The sequence below is a fragment of the Spermophilus citellus genome (genome assembly GCF_964194105.1).
Source record: "Spermophilus citellus genome assembly, chromosome: 8".
Lineage (NCBI taxonomy): Eukaryota > Metazoa > Chordata > Mammalia > Rodentia > Sciuridae > Spermophilus > Spermophilus citellus.
In genome coordinates this window covers 137,166,591-137,183,265 of record NC_138189.1, presented here as the reverse complement: position 1 = coordinate 137,183,265, position 16,675 = coordinate 137,166,591, and the positions used below count along the sequence as shown (strand labels likewise).

General features: G+C 38.1%; 1 protein-coding gene across 5 annotated transcripts in view; it reads right to left on the bottom strand.

The window, feature by feature from the left end:
- INPP4B (inositol polyphosphate-4-phosphatase type II B) overlaps positions 1 to 16,675 on the bottom strand; it is a 777,385-nt gene that overhangs the window by 21,191 nt on the left and 739,519 nt on the right. The window contains exon 27 of one of the 5 annotated variants that reach the window (XM_081304010.1): positions 23 to 1,427. The exons of 3 other annotated variants lie outside the window; for them this stretch is intronic. In XM_081304010.1, coding sequence (XP_081160136.1) covers positions 1,253 to 1,427 — 175 coding nt within the window. In that variant the 3' untranslated portion in view covers positions 23 to 1,252. Of the gene's footprint in view, positions 1 to 22; positions 1,428 to 16,675 lie in introns of those variants that run through there. One more of the 5 variants, XM_081304014.1, reaches the window with a different exon arrangement.

Below are 16,675 nucleotides of genomic sequence, written 5' to 3'. Positions count from 1 at the left end.
AGGGGAAAAAGTACAACTTCATGAAACACAGAATAAATAAATATGCTTTATTTGTTCAATGCAGAGTTGCAGCAACAGTCCAAGTAAAAATAACAAAGATTCAACTCTACATTTTTTTTCTCACAAGTGATGATACATCTTACAAAATTAAATCCTAGGCCAGGCCCAATACCATTATTGCCTTCGGAAAGAGATGATTAAAGTCTCTTTGTTCTTAACAGACATTTAAGGTTTAATAAACTCTTTAAATATAGTTCACTCCACAATACAGCTTCACTTTCATTTCATAAATATATCTGTCTTTTTATAACTTTTCCACAAATTAATTTCTCAGTCTCTTCAAAACACATTAAAATCTATATGTAGCCCTAAGGATGCAGGTTCTAGGAATAAGGCATTTAATTTATTAAGTCTGGCCCTATAGATTTTTAAAGGAAAGCTTCATCTCTATTTTACTTCATTATTTTAACTGTGCAACGAAGAGAGAAAATGGCTTTCTGAACAGCCTGGTCCAAGTCTCAGCTTTGTAAGGGAAGAGTGGTTGTCCACAGACAGTACAAAAGTCACAGGTGCAGAAAAATGACGCATCAAGACACACGAGAGAGACCTTGTTGAAAAGAATAGAAAAGTACTCTGGAAGCCAAAGCAACCCAAACAGTAGTAACAGATTGATTTAATTACAAAACATAAATAGCCATTCTCTCCATTAAGTTACTTGACAGAAAAGGTTAAGTGCAGCAAAAAATAAATAAATAAAGAAGACAGGTTAAAAAAAAACAAACAGTAGTTCTATCAGCTGATGGCAACTATGTTATTAGCACAGTGGAAATCAAGTCTGTAACCTCCCACATCCCTGGGATTTATTTCCGGGTTTCAGTGTGTTGTGCAAATTCAATCTTCATTTCATAAATAAACTGAATGGGAAGAGGAAGAGGAGGTTCAGAACTTCAAGCTTTCAGGATTCTGTTCTTTGTCTTATTCCAAAGACAGTAATTTAAAAATTCTTCTTGAGATAGTTAACAGTGAGAAAACACTTTTTTTTTTAATGAACAAAAGAGCAAAATAATTCACTAATGCATAGTACTTTCTGGTTTTCTTTTTTTAGATTTTAGGAAAAATGAACAGGAACACAATTCAAACATTTTTTTTAAATTCTATGAATCTGAAAATGTAGAAATATTACAGCATTGTCCCCATAATTTAAAGTCCATTGTCATTTGTAGAAAAACAAAAATGGAATACAACATAGAACTTATTGGTATTTGGCTAAGAGTAATGCAAGACTTAAAATGAGCCACACAACTAGCAGGTGTGAGCTGACTAGCAGCAAGGCGACAGGGTAGAAGTGTCGAGAAGTTGGCTTGTTGTCACTTAGACAGCCTGTTTCAGGATCATCGGAGTCATTCAGTGCTCCCTGGGTTTGTCGGCTGTTAAACAGGGAGGAGTTAGGGGAGAAAAGAAAACAGTATAGAATCTGCACAGTAAAGAAATTCAACCTTAAGTACTTTACAACACAATACACCATCCTATGCTATTACAGCTGTCTCAGATGAGTTTTTATGCTAAATAGCTCCAATGCATCTGTATGTTGTTCTCTCACTGGACTGCATTAACAGAGATATTCAAAAAAGGAGAAATACTCTTGCTTTTTGCAAAAGGAGGAATTATGGTGAAGACATTCACAGAAGTGGTGTTGGTATGTGCAAGGTAGAGTCCAGTACACATAATAGCACCAGCAGACAAGACTGCATTAATAAAACTAAAATATGGATGTGCTCATAAACAAATCTGATAAATAGATCTTTGGGAAATGAAATAAGGATGAAATGAAGCACATGATGTAGTGAAACAAATGGATGTGTCTGGCACATTTAAACACGCCCTCTCCTGATAGTGTACCTATGTAACGTAAAATTGTAAAAATGATTTATTGAAATGGTTTGGTCTTTAAAATGAATGAAACATCTGACATGTCATCCTTGCCAGCCATGATATTAGTTTAGCAAAGCCCAACTCAGCACCCTTCTGTTGGTTCAGCCTGTAAATTATATTGTCTCCTGCTAATCTCTCTTAGAGACAAACCTAGCTCCTATGGACTCCTGATGTAAAAAGAGATCCATATTTGCAGAGGCACACTTCAGAAAATAAAATATTCAGATTCGAAGAATGTGTATTTCCTGCCTAACTTTTTTTAAATGGGCTTTTCCAATTCTGCCCAGAAGCAGCTCCAGTTGTGACAAGCCTGAAATAAACACATTGAAAATAAAACTGATTTCTCTGGTATATTTCATCAATATTCAAAGTATTCTGAATTTCAATTACATTCAGTGATCAAGTGGTGGTTTAATCTTCATTGGCTCCTCCACATTTTGAGGCAGAACATTGGTTGAGTCTTATAATGGTGCCAAGCAAAGAAATCTTCTACATAAGCTCTTAGCAACGGCCACTTTTCATCCTTATGCAGCCCTTGAAAAGTTCCTACACAATAATTTTTGACCAGGTACTGACAATGCCAGGGACTACCTTTGGACAAACAGCCAGTGTTGTTATTTCAAACAGTGATTTGAATAAGTTTAAAACACCAAATCAACCATGCTGTGCTGAGAACTGGTGTTTCCTTGTTTGAGAATTAAGGACTATGTAACCATCAATAAACTAGATTATCTGGAAAATAAATGGTTCACTGAGCAAATAGGGGTTTATTCATGTTGGAAATTGAGACATGTTCAGTTTTCTCCTGTATATTTGCTGGAAATTATGCAATAGATTTTAGAAGCATAAAATACCTTGTGATATGTTTCTTGGGTAATATTGTTTTATTGGTTTGAAATCCTTACATAACTGACTAATCCCAGATAAATCGTTTATTTATTAAACCCGTACTTCTCAGCTGTCTACGAGGAGCCAGGCACTGCTGTGGAGTTGGGTAATACATCCGTGGAGAGATAAGATAGAAACTTCTGCCTGCAAGAAGTTTGCCTTTTGAGATGGAGGAGAGGGGACCAACAGAAAAACAATAACATCTTGGCAAAAGCAGGAGGGAGAAAAAGCTGGGAAGGAGAAGTGTGTGTGTGTGTGTGTGTGTGTGTGAGAGAGAGAGAGAGAGAGAGAGAATTTTAAGCAGAGTGATTAGAGAACCTCTCACAATAAAATGACACTTAGAGGAAAGGGAGGGAGACATGCAGATACTGACGTTCGTTTTTATGTGACATAGTGTATTACCTAGCAGCTTCCTGACATAAGGGGACTGGCACCTTTAGGCTGGAGGACAAAGGAACATGGGGGGATCCCTGGAGGTCCTGTCTAGCCTGGCTGGATCTCAAACGAGATAGGGAGGGAAGTGGTCCCAACAACTGGTGGACAGACAAACTGGAGGAGAGCCTCCACAGTTACACACTTCACTATCTGCACAGAATCTAGCACAAAAAGGACATTAAGGCTACTGAGAGCAGTGGTTTCAATTTCCTCTGTATTAATCCATCAACATGATCTACAAAGGGGGACGCAGGCATCACAGGGGTGGTTCTACACAACACACCGGGAACAAAGGCCAAAAGTGTGAGAACTTTCACATCACCAATATGCACCTCATTCTTTCTATTTTTCATATATTCCATAATTCATATGAATCGGTAGCATGGCACATGTCGAAGCAGCTATGATACAGGAGACTAGAGCATGACTTTGGAGTTAGACCACCTGCTCACAGTTCCATTGTCACATGCTAGTTGAGTCACCTTGGGCCAGTCATTCAATTTTTCATATCTCAATTTCCTTTTCTGGAAAGTGGTAATAACAACATCTACCTCCCAGAACTGCTGTGAAGTAACACCATATGAGTCAACGCTTGAAAGTTCTTAGAGTATATAATGCACGTAACAAGCATTCAATAATAACAGTTCCTATCCTTATGTTATTTGTAGGTCAATAAATATACATATAGTAGTATAGCCAGAACCCTTTTAACTAGGAGGTATATGTAACCAAACAGGATTACAAGCCACTGATCTAGCCCTTGGGTGTGCTGAGGGATGGTGGTGGAGAAGCATGGGGTCAGTGACAGCTATTTGATTTTCTTGATCTTATTTATCAATACAATGCCTTTAATTTATGTGTATACCACCCCAGTGGCCATGTGTGAACGAACAATAGTCCCAATTATTTCAAACAAATCATATAGCAATTCATATCAATTTCAAACATCAAACCCACCATGCTGTGTGTTCTGGTTGAAAAGAATATTTGAGAATGACTGGTTTATCTCATGCTTGAACAATTCTGAGAATGAAGAAAAAGTACTTAAAAGTTTGTTTCACCCACATGCAGCTGTGGATGGGGTTCAGCCCCAGAATGAATGTGCAGGCCTGTGTGGGGGGAGGGTAGAGAAGAACTAGGATCAAAGGCCAGGGAAGGCTGAGGTGATCGAAGATGTCTCAAGTTTACCTGGAATCTTCACATGTACAAGATAAAAAGAGAAACTCTGTTTTTTAATTCCAGATATGGCAACTACTAGATGCATGAACTTTAGCACAGAATCTCTTTCCATTGTAATTTCTTCATACACACAGGAACTGTAGAGTTCTTGAAAGAATTAAATGAGACGACACATAAAAAAAAAAAAAAAACCACTTAGCACAGTACCAGGCATAAAATACAGCCTGAATAAATGTTAGCTATTAATATTAAGTGTAAAATTTTTTAAAATTTTCATCATTATCATCCTTGTTACCATTTCCTCTTGATCTGTCCAGTTTTAAAGTAAGATTATCTACAGCAAAACTTAAAAATTTTATACTTTGGTTCTCTCCAATGATCCCTATAGTATCTATCCATCCATCCATCCATCCATCCATCCATCCATCCATCCATCCATCCTAGTATACATATTGCATGCTGATGGCAAACTTAGATTAGAATAATAGCTACAGTTTGTCAACATATAGTCAAAAATACTCTTTCCCAGTGAGATAGGCCCTGGCTGAGGACTAGAGAGCGCAGACCAAAAACAAGGCTGGAAAGTAAGTTGAAAATGTCTGATAGAGAGCACTAATTTATGTCAGATGGCTCTTTCTTTCTTTCTTTCTTTCTTTCTTTCTTTCTTTCTTTCTTTCTTTCTTTCTTTTCTTCTTTCTTTCTTTTTTTTTTACAATTGCCAAAGCACATTTAAAAATTTCCAGTCTGATGTAGTATATGCCAAGTGAATATTACTAAGTAAAAGGCTTTTGTTTTTGTGTTTGGAGGGACAGTTTTATAATTGAATTAATTTGTTGTTTATTAAGCAACTCTAGAGATTAGAGTAACACATTAAAAATGCCTCACATATAATCCTCCTATTATTCAGCTGGAATCCAAAGCAACGTGGCCTATGAGGCTGCCACAGGATTTAAAGCTTGAGGCCCCAAATCCTGTTCCTCCCCACTTCTTGCCAAGAATAGCATAAACGGTGACTTTTTCATGACCAGTGATTTTTTAAGCACTCTTTAGGTGTGAAATACAAAGGAAGCATTAAATAATATTAGTAATTTCCTCACCAGAAGATTATGACAAATGATGTGTTGGTGTCTGCCTTGCAAGGTTCCCTCACAATCCAATGCCATTAGTTTTAGCTGGCACTAGAATGGATGGTCACCATGGAAGCAAACAATGATGCTGTCTCTGGAGGAAATGTGACAAGATCAGACTTTAAGGTCAGTTACTGAATTTTCAAGAAAGAAAATTATCTTCAAAGACCTGTCAAAGAAGTCACTTAAAACAGAAATAAGTAAAAAGAAATGTCTCACTTTTACATATATTGCTGCCTACACAGGAGGCATATCCTAAAATAAAATCCAGTAAGAATGGCTTGTTGGTATTTGCTCCTTTCTTTTTCCTGTAACTGACTAGTTTGTATCCTAGAGGTCATGAGTCACCCACTGAGATACCCTCTCATACCATTCAGATCTCCAAACACAAAATTAGAATCCTTCCCTTATAGGACAATTACCCATAAATAGGTTTTTATTTGATATTTTATTCTGTTAACCACTATAGTTCTTCAAGCTTCCCAAAGGAATATTACCAATTAAAAAACTGAGTTGAAAAAAATATTTCCTTCTGACCAGAAAGCTGATTTCTTTCTGTGCTAAAATAAGAACTATCTCATATTTAATTACATGCTTCAAGTCTGGGTCTATGGGTATATCATCTTGAAATTATGAACCAAGATTTTAAAGCCAATTCCTTAGAGTGCTGTATTTGACACAACATTCATCTTAGGAGTCAATATTTCAGAACACCATGTCTTGGGTCCTGGACTGCTAAACTCTATCATAATCAAACTGGCAGATCTGTGTAAAAAATGTATATAATGTATATAATGCAGGTCTTGTGTCAATGAGAGATTTGAGGGTGGTATGGGGGAATCACAGGATCAGAGATTCTCATATGAATGAGAAAAGTGGCTTAAAAAAATCTTCAAGTTAGATGTATACATTTCATAGCTGAGGAGATAAAAAGTCTTCCTGTTGTTTCTTTAGCAATCAACAGCAAGTAAAAACACATGAGAAAGTCACTTCCCTGGCTAATAGTTTCATAAATCACAGTTTAAGACAAAGGAAGAAAGCAGTGTTTTTCTAGTTTAGATCAAGGTCCAAGAGATCAGATATGAATTAGGTGACTCAAAATACATTTTGATAACAAATAATCATCCAAAATCTTCAAAATACTCAATTTGGAATTAAAATAATAAAAAAATTTAAAAAATTAAAACTGTGTAATTATTTAAATGAAAGGGAAATTTTATGAAAGAATCTCATCAATGAGGTCATTTCCAATAGCTTAGATGTAAGAATAGTCTTTATGGCCATAAGATTAAAAAAAAAAAAGTCCTCCTTTTTTCTAACTGAATATCAGAATCTAACTCAGAATGTAGTATGCCAACCACAAGAAATGCTCTAAAGGATGAAATTATGCATAAAACATAAGACAGTGTTACTACTTTGAAAGTCCAGGTCATATACAATTTTGATAAGTGAGGACAAGTTTGCTACAAAAGCTATCTTGTATTTTACCCCAAGGGCACTGTGTGCATCTCTGGACATGACATTCTAAGGTAAGGGTACTGTAAGCTAGAGAATACCAGAGTATAGTACCAAGAAATGAGAGCTGGATCTGGGAACCTGACGTGTCAGAAAAGACTGATGAAAGTACTGAGAGAGAAGTGTATGGTTAATTGATTGTTGATTTCCTATAGTCCCATGCTGTATGCGCTAACATCTTGGCATTTCCATGGGTTCCAAAGGGTTTCAAGATATGATCAGGTAGCAAGTAGAAGCTTTTGTTCCTGTCTGTCCAATGGAAAAAAAATTCTTTTCACATTATGATTGTAAGCACAGGTTTCCTGCTATTTCACGGAAGCAGGAAGATACAGTTTCTTACCAGTTTTAAGATCAGATTCACTGACCTCTCTGACTACTTTCATCTCTATTTTCCCTGTGCTTCTTTGATCCTATTAATGACTAACTGCTGTAAGCCAGAGATGCGTATTTTCTCTACTAAGAATTATTGCCTTCAGAAATGGTTGGGGTTGAGAAGAAACTGAAAAAATGAAAGTGTTCTGATATTCCAATCTGGTCTCTAAAGCAATCCGCTTCTTTCTCATCTACTCTGATGAATTAAAACAAAATGAAGGAAAACTGGGTATTTAATGATGTTCACTGAATTTCTTCCTGGTATTACTTTTTGTGCTCTTTGTCCCATTTTGATGTTCTGGCTTTACAAAGTCCCAGGACAGTCAGAGTATCTCCTCATCAGAGGAAGACAGGCTCCATCCACGTGGTGACGTTTTCAGAAGGTGTCTAAACCTTGCCTTGAAAAGAAAGAAAGTATGTACACTCAGTATTATACTCACGAGCAGACAAGAAAGTGGTCTGGTGTGAAACCTAAAAGTGTTTTATTATTTTTTTAAAAAAGAAGAAGAAAGGCATAATGAGTTGAAAGCATAATTGCTTCTATCAGATCATTTTCAGAGAATAAATTTCAGTTTTGATCTTGGAGTTTTAGAAAGGAGAATATTTGGATCAGATCCAGAAAGAAATATCATAAATGATTAAAAGACCAAAGGAAAAACCTTATGAGGAGTACTTAAAGTTGATTTGTTAGGATAAAAGAAGGCTAATAAGACATATAAAAATATATGTAACACATATGGTAAAATAAATTGGATGTCTCCATTTGTGGTATGCTGTCTGCTGTTTCTTCTCCCTGGTAGTTTTTGAGGCTGTAGGTTAAAGCAGGTGCCCCAGGGACTTTAGCAGGGTTGAAAGCAAGAGCTGCCTGTGCTAAACAGATTTACCCTCCTTTCATGACAGAGAATTTGAAATGTCCACTGGGAAGGGGTAACACAGTGTTGAGAGGAAAAGAGGGAGAAGGAGAAGGTAGGGAAGGGAGAAGGGAAGGAGGAGGGAGGAAACCAGAGGGGGAGAGACAAACTCCATAGAGACAGACACACTGACTGGGGAGGGGGCAGAGAAAGGCTAGTGCCACAAGGTGAAGCCTGGGCACTACCTTGTGTGTCAGGGCGGAAGGGCTGCAGGATACAGGGAAGGATGCTGGCCCCAGGACATTGCCAGCTTTGCCAAAGATTCCTCTCTTGGGTGAGACTGGGATGGGGGGGGGGAAGGGAGGAGCCTGATGGTACCACAGGAGTGGGGAACAGACACAATAGGGGCTGGCAACTGATGCCGGCAAGTTCAAGCCTCAGCGCCCAGTAAGACCTGTGGCAGGGGCAGGCCATGAAATAATAAAGTCTGACTTTCATTCAACTTAGCCTGCTCGGAGCTGGAACTTGGAATGAAGTTTATGTAAAGAAACAAACAAAAACCATACCACGTTTTACTTACCATTGTGAACAGATAAGTAAGAAATTTCTGCAAAGATATAGGTACACAGATCTAGATATATGCTTATAACTCATTTTCTGGATTCTATGTGTTATAGTTATGCTTTTCTTTATAAAGAAAGGTGTCTTGTTTCTGAGTCGACTCAACAGCCAGATCAAAGAAAGGAAACTATAAAACATTCTTTAAGTGTGTTTGTGGCTCAAGTATTTAAAAATGTGAATAGCCATTGTCTTACTGCTTGAATTTACAACTTCCTGGTGTTGGAATTACTTTGGTACCTCTGTTAAGAGAAAATTAACATGCAGAAATCGAAGGGTTCTACTTCCATCCCTGATAAGCCCAGACAGAGAACAGTGAGGTCCATCTATCACTACCTCCCTTCCCTGGTAAAGCAGGAAATCTAGCAGAGCATGAAGCAGCCTGACTCCCAGGCTGTGAGGAAGCTCCTAAATAAAAACAGAAGTCCCCACACGCCATTGGATTATAGCCCAATTTATTCAGAAAATAGCCTGAGAAACGTAGCAGATATCAACAATGACAAATCAATATTTAGGCCTGAATAACACAGATGAAAATCAGCTCGACTCCCTATTATCTAACATGGAAGTCTCAACACTTTCCCCTCAAAATGAGAATGTTAACACTTATCCCATAGGATTATTGCGAGAATTATGTAAAGGCACATAGCATATTCTCAAAGGTACAAGTGAATAGATGCATTTTTAAAATAACACCCTCTGTTTCCATCCCCTTGCTACACCTCAATTCTTGTGCAGGTGGTATGTCCCTTGTCCAGATGTGCAGCTGTTCCGCTCTATATTCTGAGTGGGAACCAACTTAACATTGGACACCACTGTCACCAGGCATTGTATATTTTTAAACATTCACCTTGACCAATTCTTAGCACTGGATTCATCAAAAGAATCAAGTAAGGGTCTGTACCCCAAGAATTAAGAGAATATCCATTATCTCCCCTAGAAGGATAATGTTGCTTTCCTACTATTTTCCATCTCCCAACTTCTCCCTTTACTCCCATGAACCATTGCAAACATCATGATATTACTACTTTTGTTATCAACTCCTAGAAGTAAAGGCTGACAAAAATCTAAGAAAAAGAAAATAACATAAATCAAGAAATCATATATTTTAGCCTTTTGATACAACAAGCGCATGGCTAACTACAACATCAACAGTAACTCGCTATGAAGAAGGCAGAATACAAAATACACCAGGGAGGAATAACTCTCAGGTATAGCTCAAAGTGCTTTAAATATATCACCATTAATCTCTGGATAGGGATTCAAAGATCAGGGAAGGCGTCTTAGAGAAATAGATTTTTGTATTGGATAGTGAGGAATGAATAGAGTTTCAATGCCTAGAAATTGGCTGGGATTGAAGGAATGCAAATAACCAGGAAAAGACATGGAAACAAGAAAACTATACAGATGTATTTAAGAATGATTCACAGCCTGCCTTGGTTATAATGATGGGGCAACAGAGAAACCAATGAAGATAGGAAAATTAATTAAACAGGAGGGCATTTTCTTCTTTGTTACTTATTTATTTTACATATTTTCTAAAAATAAACCCACATATTTTAAAATAAGGAATTCAATGATGACGTTTTACAATGAGATGGGCTACCTGCAAATGTTTGTGTTGACAACAGCAACACAAAACATGGACCTTACTTTCTAGGAGGAGGTGGGTGGGCCCTGAGGACCTGGGAGTAGGGGAGGGCTGTGATGAGCTCTGTGCTCAAGGACAGCAACCAGCAGCAATAAGAAGGATGGATTCAGCCAGGGCTGCGACAGGGATGAAATAAGATGGAGACCTGGAGACCAATTAGGAGACTCTTGCAATAGCCAAGGCAAGAAATGACGAGTGCTTGAACCGGGAGTGAAAGAGAAAGGTGAGGGAGTCACAGTTTCTGTAAAGAAGTCATTGGAAAAACAGTATGTAGAGTTTGGATCAGGGGAAACGAGGACCAGAAAAAACTTAAAAAATGATTTTTGAAACTTAGGGGAAAATGTACTTCATTTACACATCCTATGTTTGATGCATAATTCTAGTTGGCTATGTAGGTTTGGACAGGATCTGTAACATCGCTTTATATCCTAAATTGTTACCAGTTCATGTAAAAAGTGAGCTAATTAGAGGAAGTCACCCATGCACAGAGTATCGCATGACTGGAGACAGGGCTGAAGGCAAACGCTGCAGCGAATTCCTGCTTCTGGAAAGTTGGGAAGCAAGTGGACAATATACAGGGACCTAGAAAACAGTCCCAGATTCAAAGAAAGAGGGGATGACTGGGGTGGCCAACTCAGCAGCTGAAGCAAGGAGGTTTCAATGCAATAAAGGTCACAGAACTTGGTGATTATGTCTTGTAGCCTTTGACTTTCAGTAGAATTTTAAGAACAGGAATTAGAAGCAGCTGGCGCATGACTGATGAAGTGTAGGAGAGAACATTCTGGTCTTTTCAGAGCCTTGGCAGAGAAAGAAGGAAAAGGAGAGCTCAAGACTGTGAAAGGGTCAAGAGGACGGATGGATGAAACTGTTTAAGGATGCGTGAGGTGAGTGTGCTGGGAGTCCCAAAGGAAAGGTAAAGAAGGAAGAGTAGAGAAGGATGTGGAAGAGCTGCCACCACTTCTTTTTTCAGAGAACGTAAGATATTTATGGATTAAAAATTAGCCATAAATTTTACTTTTAATCACGAGGTCCTATTAGTCTCCTTGCTTCAGTGGAACATGAAACTGAAGACAAAGGTCAGGAGGAACAGGGAGATGTAGAAAAGCAACTAACTGGAAAATTCACCTTTCTCCATTTTGGGGGGCATAATCAGACATATTTGTAACATATTTGTCTAGTAAGAAAATAAAGGCATCTTTTGTACATTTTTTTAATGGGCTGCATAGTATTCTTTAGAATACTATGAAATTAAATTTTTAATTTTAAAAATACTAAAAGTTTAAATTTTTTAATTTTAAAAAATTTTTAATCAATATTTGATAGATGAACTTAATCTTTAATTTAACTTAATCTTTATTTTATTTATTTATATGCGGCTGAGGATTAAACCCAGTGCCCCACACATTTGAGGCAAGTGCTCTACCACTGAGCTACAACCCCAGCCCCATAATAATTTTAACAAATTCTTTATTAATAATCATTTATGATTTCTTCAGTTTGTTGCTATTATTATAGATTCCTAGAAGTAAAATTGTTGGACATGCACATTATATGCCTTTACTGGTTATCCTCGCAATTTCAAGATATGAATGCAAGCTTAACATCTGAAATTAATACACTTACCATGTTCCTAAACAACCTATGAACACTTTAACTCTGATTTCATCTTGCTTACTTCTATGCCATTCTTGAATTTTACTTCTTTTTCACTTAACTTTGAAAGAAAAATATTATTACTATTGTCTTCCATATTACAAGTCTATAAGATTGATTTTCTGAGGACTTAACCATTAATGTCAAAACAACTGAGAGCATCCAAATTGCCCATGGTATCTCTAAAAGAATCTTCACATATAATTTTGAAGCACAATGTTATGTAGGTCCCAAGAGTTTACAGGTATGTACACATGTGACTTTCAATTCAGGGATTATACCTCCTGAACTGATTCTTTTTTTCATATGTCTACTTGGCTTAGAGCCTTTCAATGAACATATAAACACATCAACACAAATAACCAGGAAAAGAACAGAGTGTATTGTTCTGCTTCTAATTTCTAATAACCACTAATGACCTTTAATTATTTGCAATATGCTATTTCCAATCTGATTTTGGGGTAGACTTAAATCTGGATTCCTAGAACTTAATTATCTATTCCAAGTTGATAAATGGCCTTAAAAGATGTCCTATTTTTTATAGACAGGACAGATACTTCCTCTTATTTCTCTATTTAATGTTAAGAATTTATTTTGTTTTTTAAATGGGTTGGTACTGTCCTACTAGAAGTTATAATCACTTTAACTTGGGTTGTAATGAATCTTTCCCTCTTTTTAACTTATACCTTTCAGCCCATATAAGGATACAGAATACAACTCCATGAAAATGATATTTCCTAAGATATCTGTGATGAAATAAGTTAGGGCAATCCTAAGTTAAAAGAACTCAAATAGTATTTATAATATACTTATTTATTAAAAAACTAGTGAGTGCATACATTATAATAAGCTTTAAGTACTATAAATATAAATTGAAAGAAGATAAATTTCCTACCCTTATGCAATTGATACTCAGATAAGGAACCAGGTAAAAAGCACATAAAAACAAGTTTTATTTTAGGAAATAATAAAGCCCTAAGGAAAAACATGTCAGGATGTGAGTCTGGAGTAGGGAGGGGTGCAGGCTGATCCAGAAAGCCTGGGCAGGGAGAGTGTTTTGGAAAAGCTGACCTACTTTAATCTACAACTTGTTTTTGTAATAAAAAACAATCTGTGAATCAATATTCTACAAATTGAACCTTGAGAAGGGCTGATCTTCTAAGCTTCCCCCCCACCATCCAAATCTAGGTTCTAGCAAGAATTGTTTTAATAGTGTGATAGATGGCAATTTAACTTTTTTTTTTTAATAAGCTAAGCAACAATTTTGACAAGGTAACTAGGAATGACAGTTTAATTTTCCAAACAATATTTGTTGAGCACAAAAGAGGCTCTTGAGTTTCATTAAAATTAAAATCAACTACCATCAATGATCAAAGATGAAGGCACCAAGACCTGGTGCTGGCCCAGGGGCAGCGGGATGGCGTTGGCCATGGTGACTCATGGGCATCTTCCAGGGCTCTTGTGGAACCAAGTTGGTGCCTGAAAGATGTATGAAGGTGGCACAGTGGAGAGAGGAGGGGCATGAACTCAGAAGAAGGACAAAGCAGCATGGGCGAGGGTACTGGGAAGGGGACATTAAGGTCATATGCCTGGAACTGGGGACAGTCCAAACTGACTACAGTCTCAGAGTGGTAAGAAAGGAGGGAAAGAAGATTGAAAAAGTGGATTCATCTTGAAATGACAGAGGCACCAAAATTTAAGCAGCTTTAACATTCTTTTTATGTAGTGGCAAGGAACATGATCATCATTGAACTTGAGGAACAAACTCTTCGGTGGATGTGCAAAGTAGATAGTAAAGACCTAGACAAAGGAGAACAATTAAGAAATGCCTGGGTCTGGGGTTATAGCTCAGTGGTAGAGGGCCTGCCCCTCACATGTGAGGCCCTGGGTTCAATCCTCAGCACCACATGCAAATTAATTAATTAATTAATTAAAGAAAAAAAGAAAGAAAGAAATGACTGCAGTGGTTCAGGCAAGAAGCAATAAAGGTTGGAATAAATCAAAATAAATAGAAATTATAAGAGGCCACAGGTGAAATACAAGAACTAGAGTGACTTAACATCTTGCAGAACCTACTTATAGGTAGGTCAAAGTAGCAATTATAATGTGTTAGGTGGAGGTGACAGCATTTTTATCTTCTCCGGCTCCTTTCGTCACTACACTGAAGCAGATAATCAGACCGTGTCTAACAGAGCCATCATTTCTGACACTTGCAACAATGCTCTGCAGTAATTCTTGAAATGACTCTGTTGTTTGCCAAACAGATGGCTCTCAGAGAGAGTGCAAAATATCACTCGGAGCCAATCGTGACAATTGCTCAGAGTTAACTTCTCAGATTAAAATAAAAAGTGTTTCAGGAGTTTGATTCTAGTAGAACCAGGAGAATTCGAAGGGCACAGCAGTTTCTTTTTCTCTCCAATTGGTTTGGGCTTTGTTACACATCAGTCAGAAATCACACTCTGTATCGACCATCCTGTTCAATTGAGTAAAACACAAAGACACAGAGCTTGGGAAAGGGGTATTTTTTCCCCCCACTTTTCTCTTTTGTTTAGTCTCTTTTTAAATTGCTTAAAGCTTTTCTTCAACTCAGATTGCTGGAGTTAGAAGAGACCCTTAGAGATCATCGGTCCAACCTCTTCATTTTTCAAATAAGCAAAAGCTGAAGCCTCCAGAGGAGGACCCAGGTCTCATTAGCAGCCTGTGGGGGTGCAGAGCCAGGAATGTGGGCAGAACAATTGCATTAATGATATTCTTCAACTCCCACTGGGTGAAAGAGAATCTCTCCTTTCATGCCCCATCCTTAACAAAGGAGTAACTTCCTCTGTAGCTTCATCATTGGGAAGACTCTAGTTCAGCACACTTCTGTGCAGAAATGCTCCAAGGGGTGTGGGGACTGGGGCAGAGTCTGAGAACACACGATATGACTCCAGATCTCTCTGTTCCTCAGCAATCCCCATGGTCCTTGGCTCCTTTTCCTTAATAATTATGCCAGAAATCAATCTTTCTGTATCTGCTACTGCCCTTGCTATGGTACTAACTCACATGCCACTGAGAATATGGATGAAGGGAAATTAATACTCATTATTAAAGCATCAACTAAAAACTCAAGAAGTTAACAGTTCTACTGCACAAGTGTAAGGCAGATGTAGAGGTAAGAGAGAGCCAGGGAGAGTGAGGAGGTCAGGGGCAGGACTAGACCAAAGGAGCATGGAGAAGGTCTTCCAATGAGGTCAACTTTCCAGTTGACGAAAGTGCTCATGGATACAAGTGGGGGACCCATTTGGACAGACACTTCCATACTTGTGCCCCCTAAGTAGGGGATCTCATAGAAAAACAAAAATAGACACTGGATTTTGGGGGCACCAATGAACAATTGTGAGGACAGAAGAAACGGAGAAAATTTCAGGGACCATAAAAAGAAGACGACAAAAAATTCCCCACTGGACCCCCAGCTCCCAGGCCCATTCTCTTCAGAGAAGTGTGTTACTGTCACTTCTGCAACAAAACTGCTGCTGCTATCCCTGTGTCCTGTTCTTCAATTCTTTCCTGAACAGAGGCAATGAATCCAGGACCCCTAGATGGTAACAAGTGCTTATCACTTCACCCAGGTGATCTCCTTTGTCTTCATATCACTCATGTGAGGCAGGTACAAAGATCCATTTTGTAAATGGGAAAACTCCAAGATATTTGGTAGCAGACTCAAGATTAAACTGGTAATATGACGCAGAGGTGGAACTTGAATCTGGCTCCTCTGACTCCCGAGTGCTGCTCTTAACAACTCTTTTTCTACATTCTTCTATGGAGATATCAGTACGTGCATACATGGTGTTCCAGTCTACCTAAGACAACTCAGTAACCCCGGAAAACAGAAGCTATGTACTATTCTCTGAAAATTATAGAAAAAGAAGAATCTAGAAGTTTGTTGGTGTAGACTTTTAGGATACCCTGGGGCAGCTCCAGCTCATACCTATTGCCCTAGCAGGATTTACATGAAGCAATGGAGAAGAGCATTTAGGAAAGAAAGAAAAAGACAGGCAAGGATTTGTTGTGTTTTTATGTGCTGAATGTTTTCTATATGAGTGTGAAGGGGGTTAGGCAGTTACCTGAAAGAAGGGTGAAAGATGAGTGAGAGAAACAGAGAAATGTGATCTGATAAACAGATGAAGGGACCAAGGAGGTGATGAGAAGAGGCAAGAAAAGTTTGATAGTCAGACATTGAAGAGCCACTGGAGGACCACATGATTCTACGCAGTCTGCGATGCTCATCATCTTACCAAGGAGCGATGTCCCTTTAAACCCATCATGAATTGTAGATGCCATGATTGAAAATGCATTCCATGCAGCTGACCTACAGAACATCACAGCTTAGCAACACAGCACACAGCAGAGTGTCAGTGATCTCCCCTCAAGATGACCTGGCTAAGTGGGAATGGTCACTTTCCCCTCCTATCAGC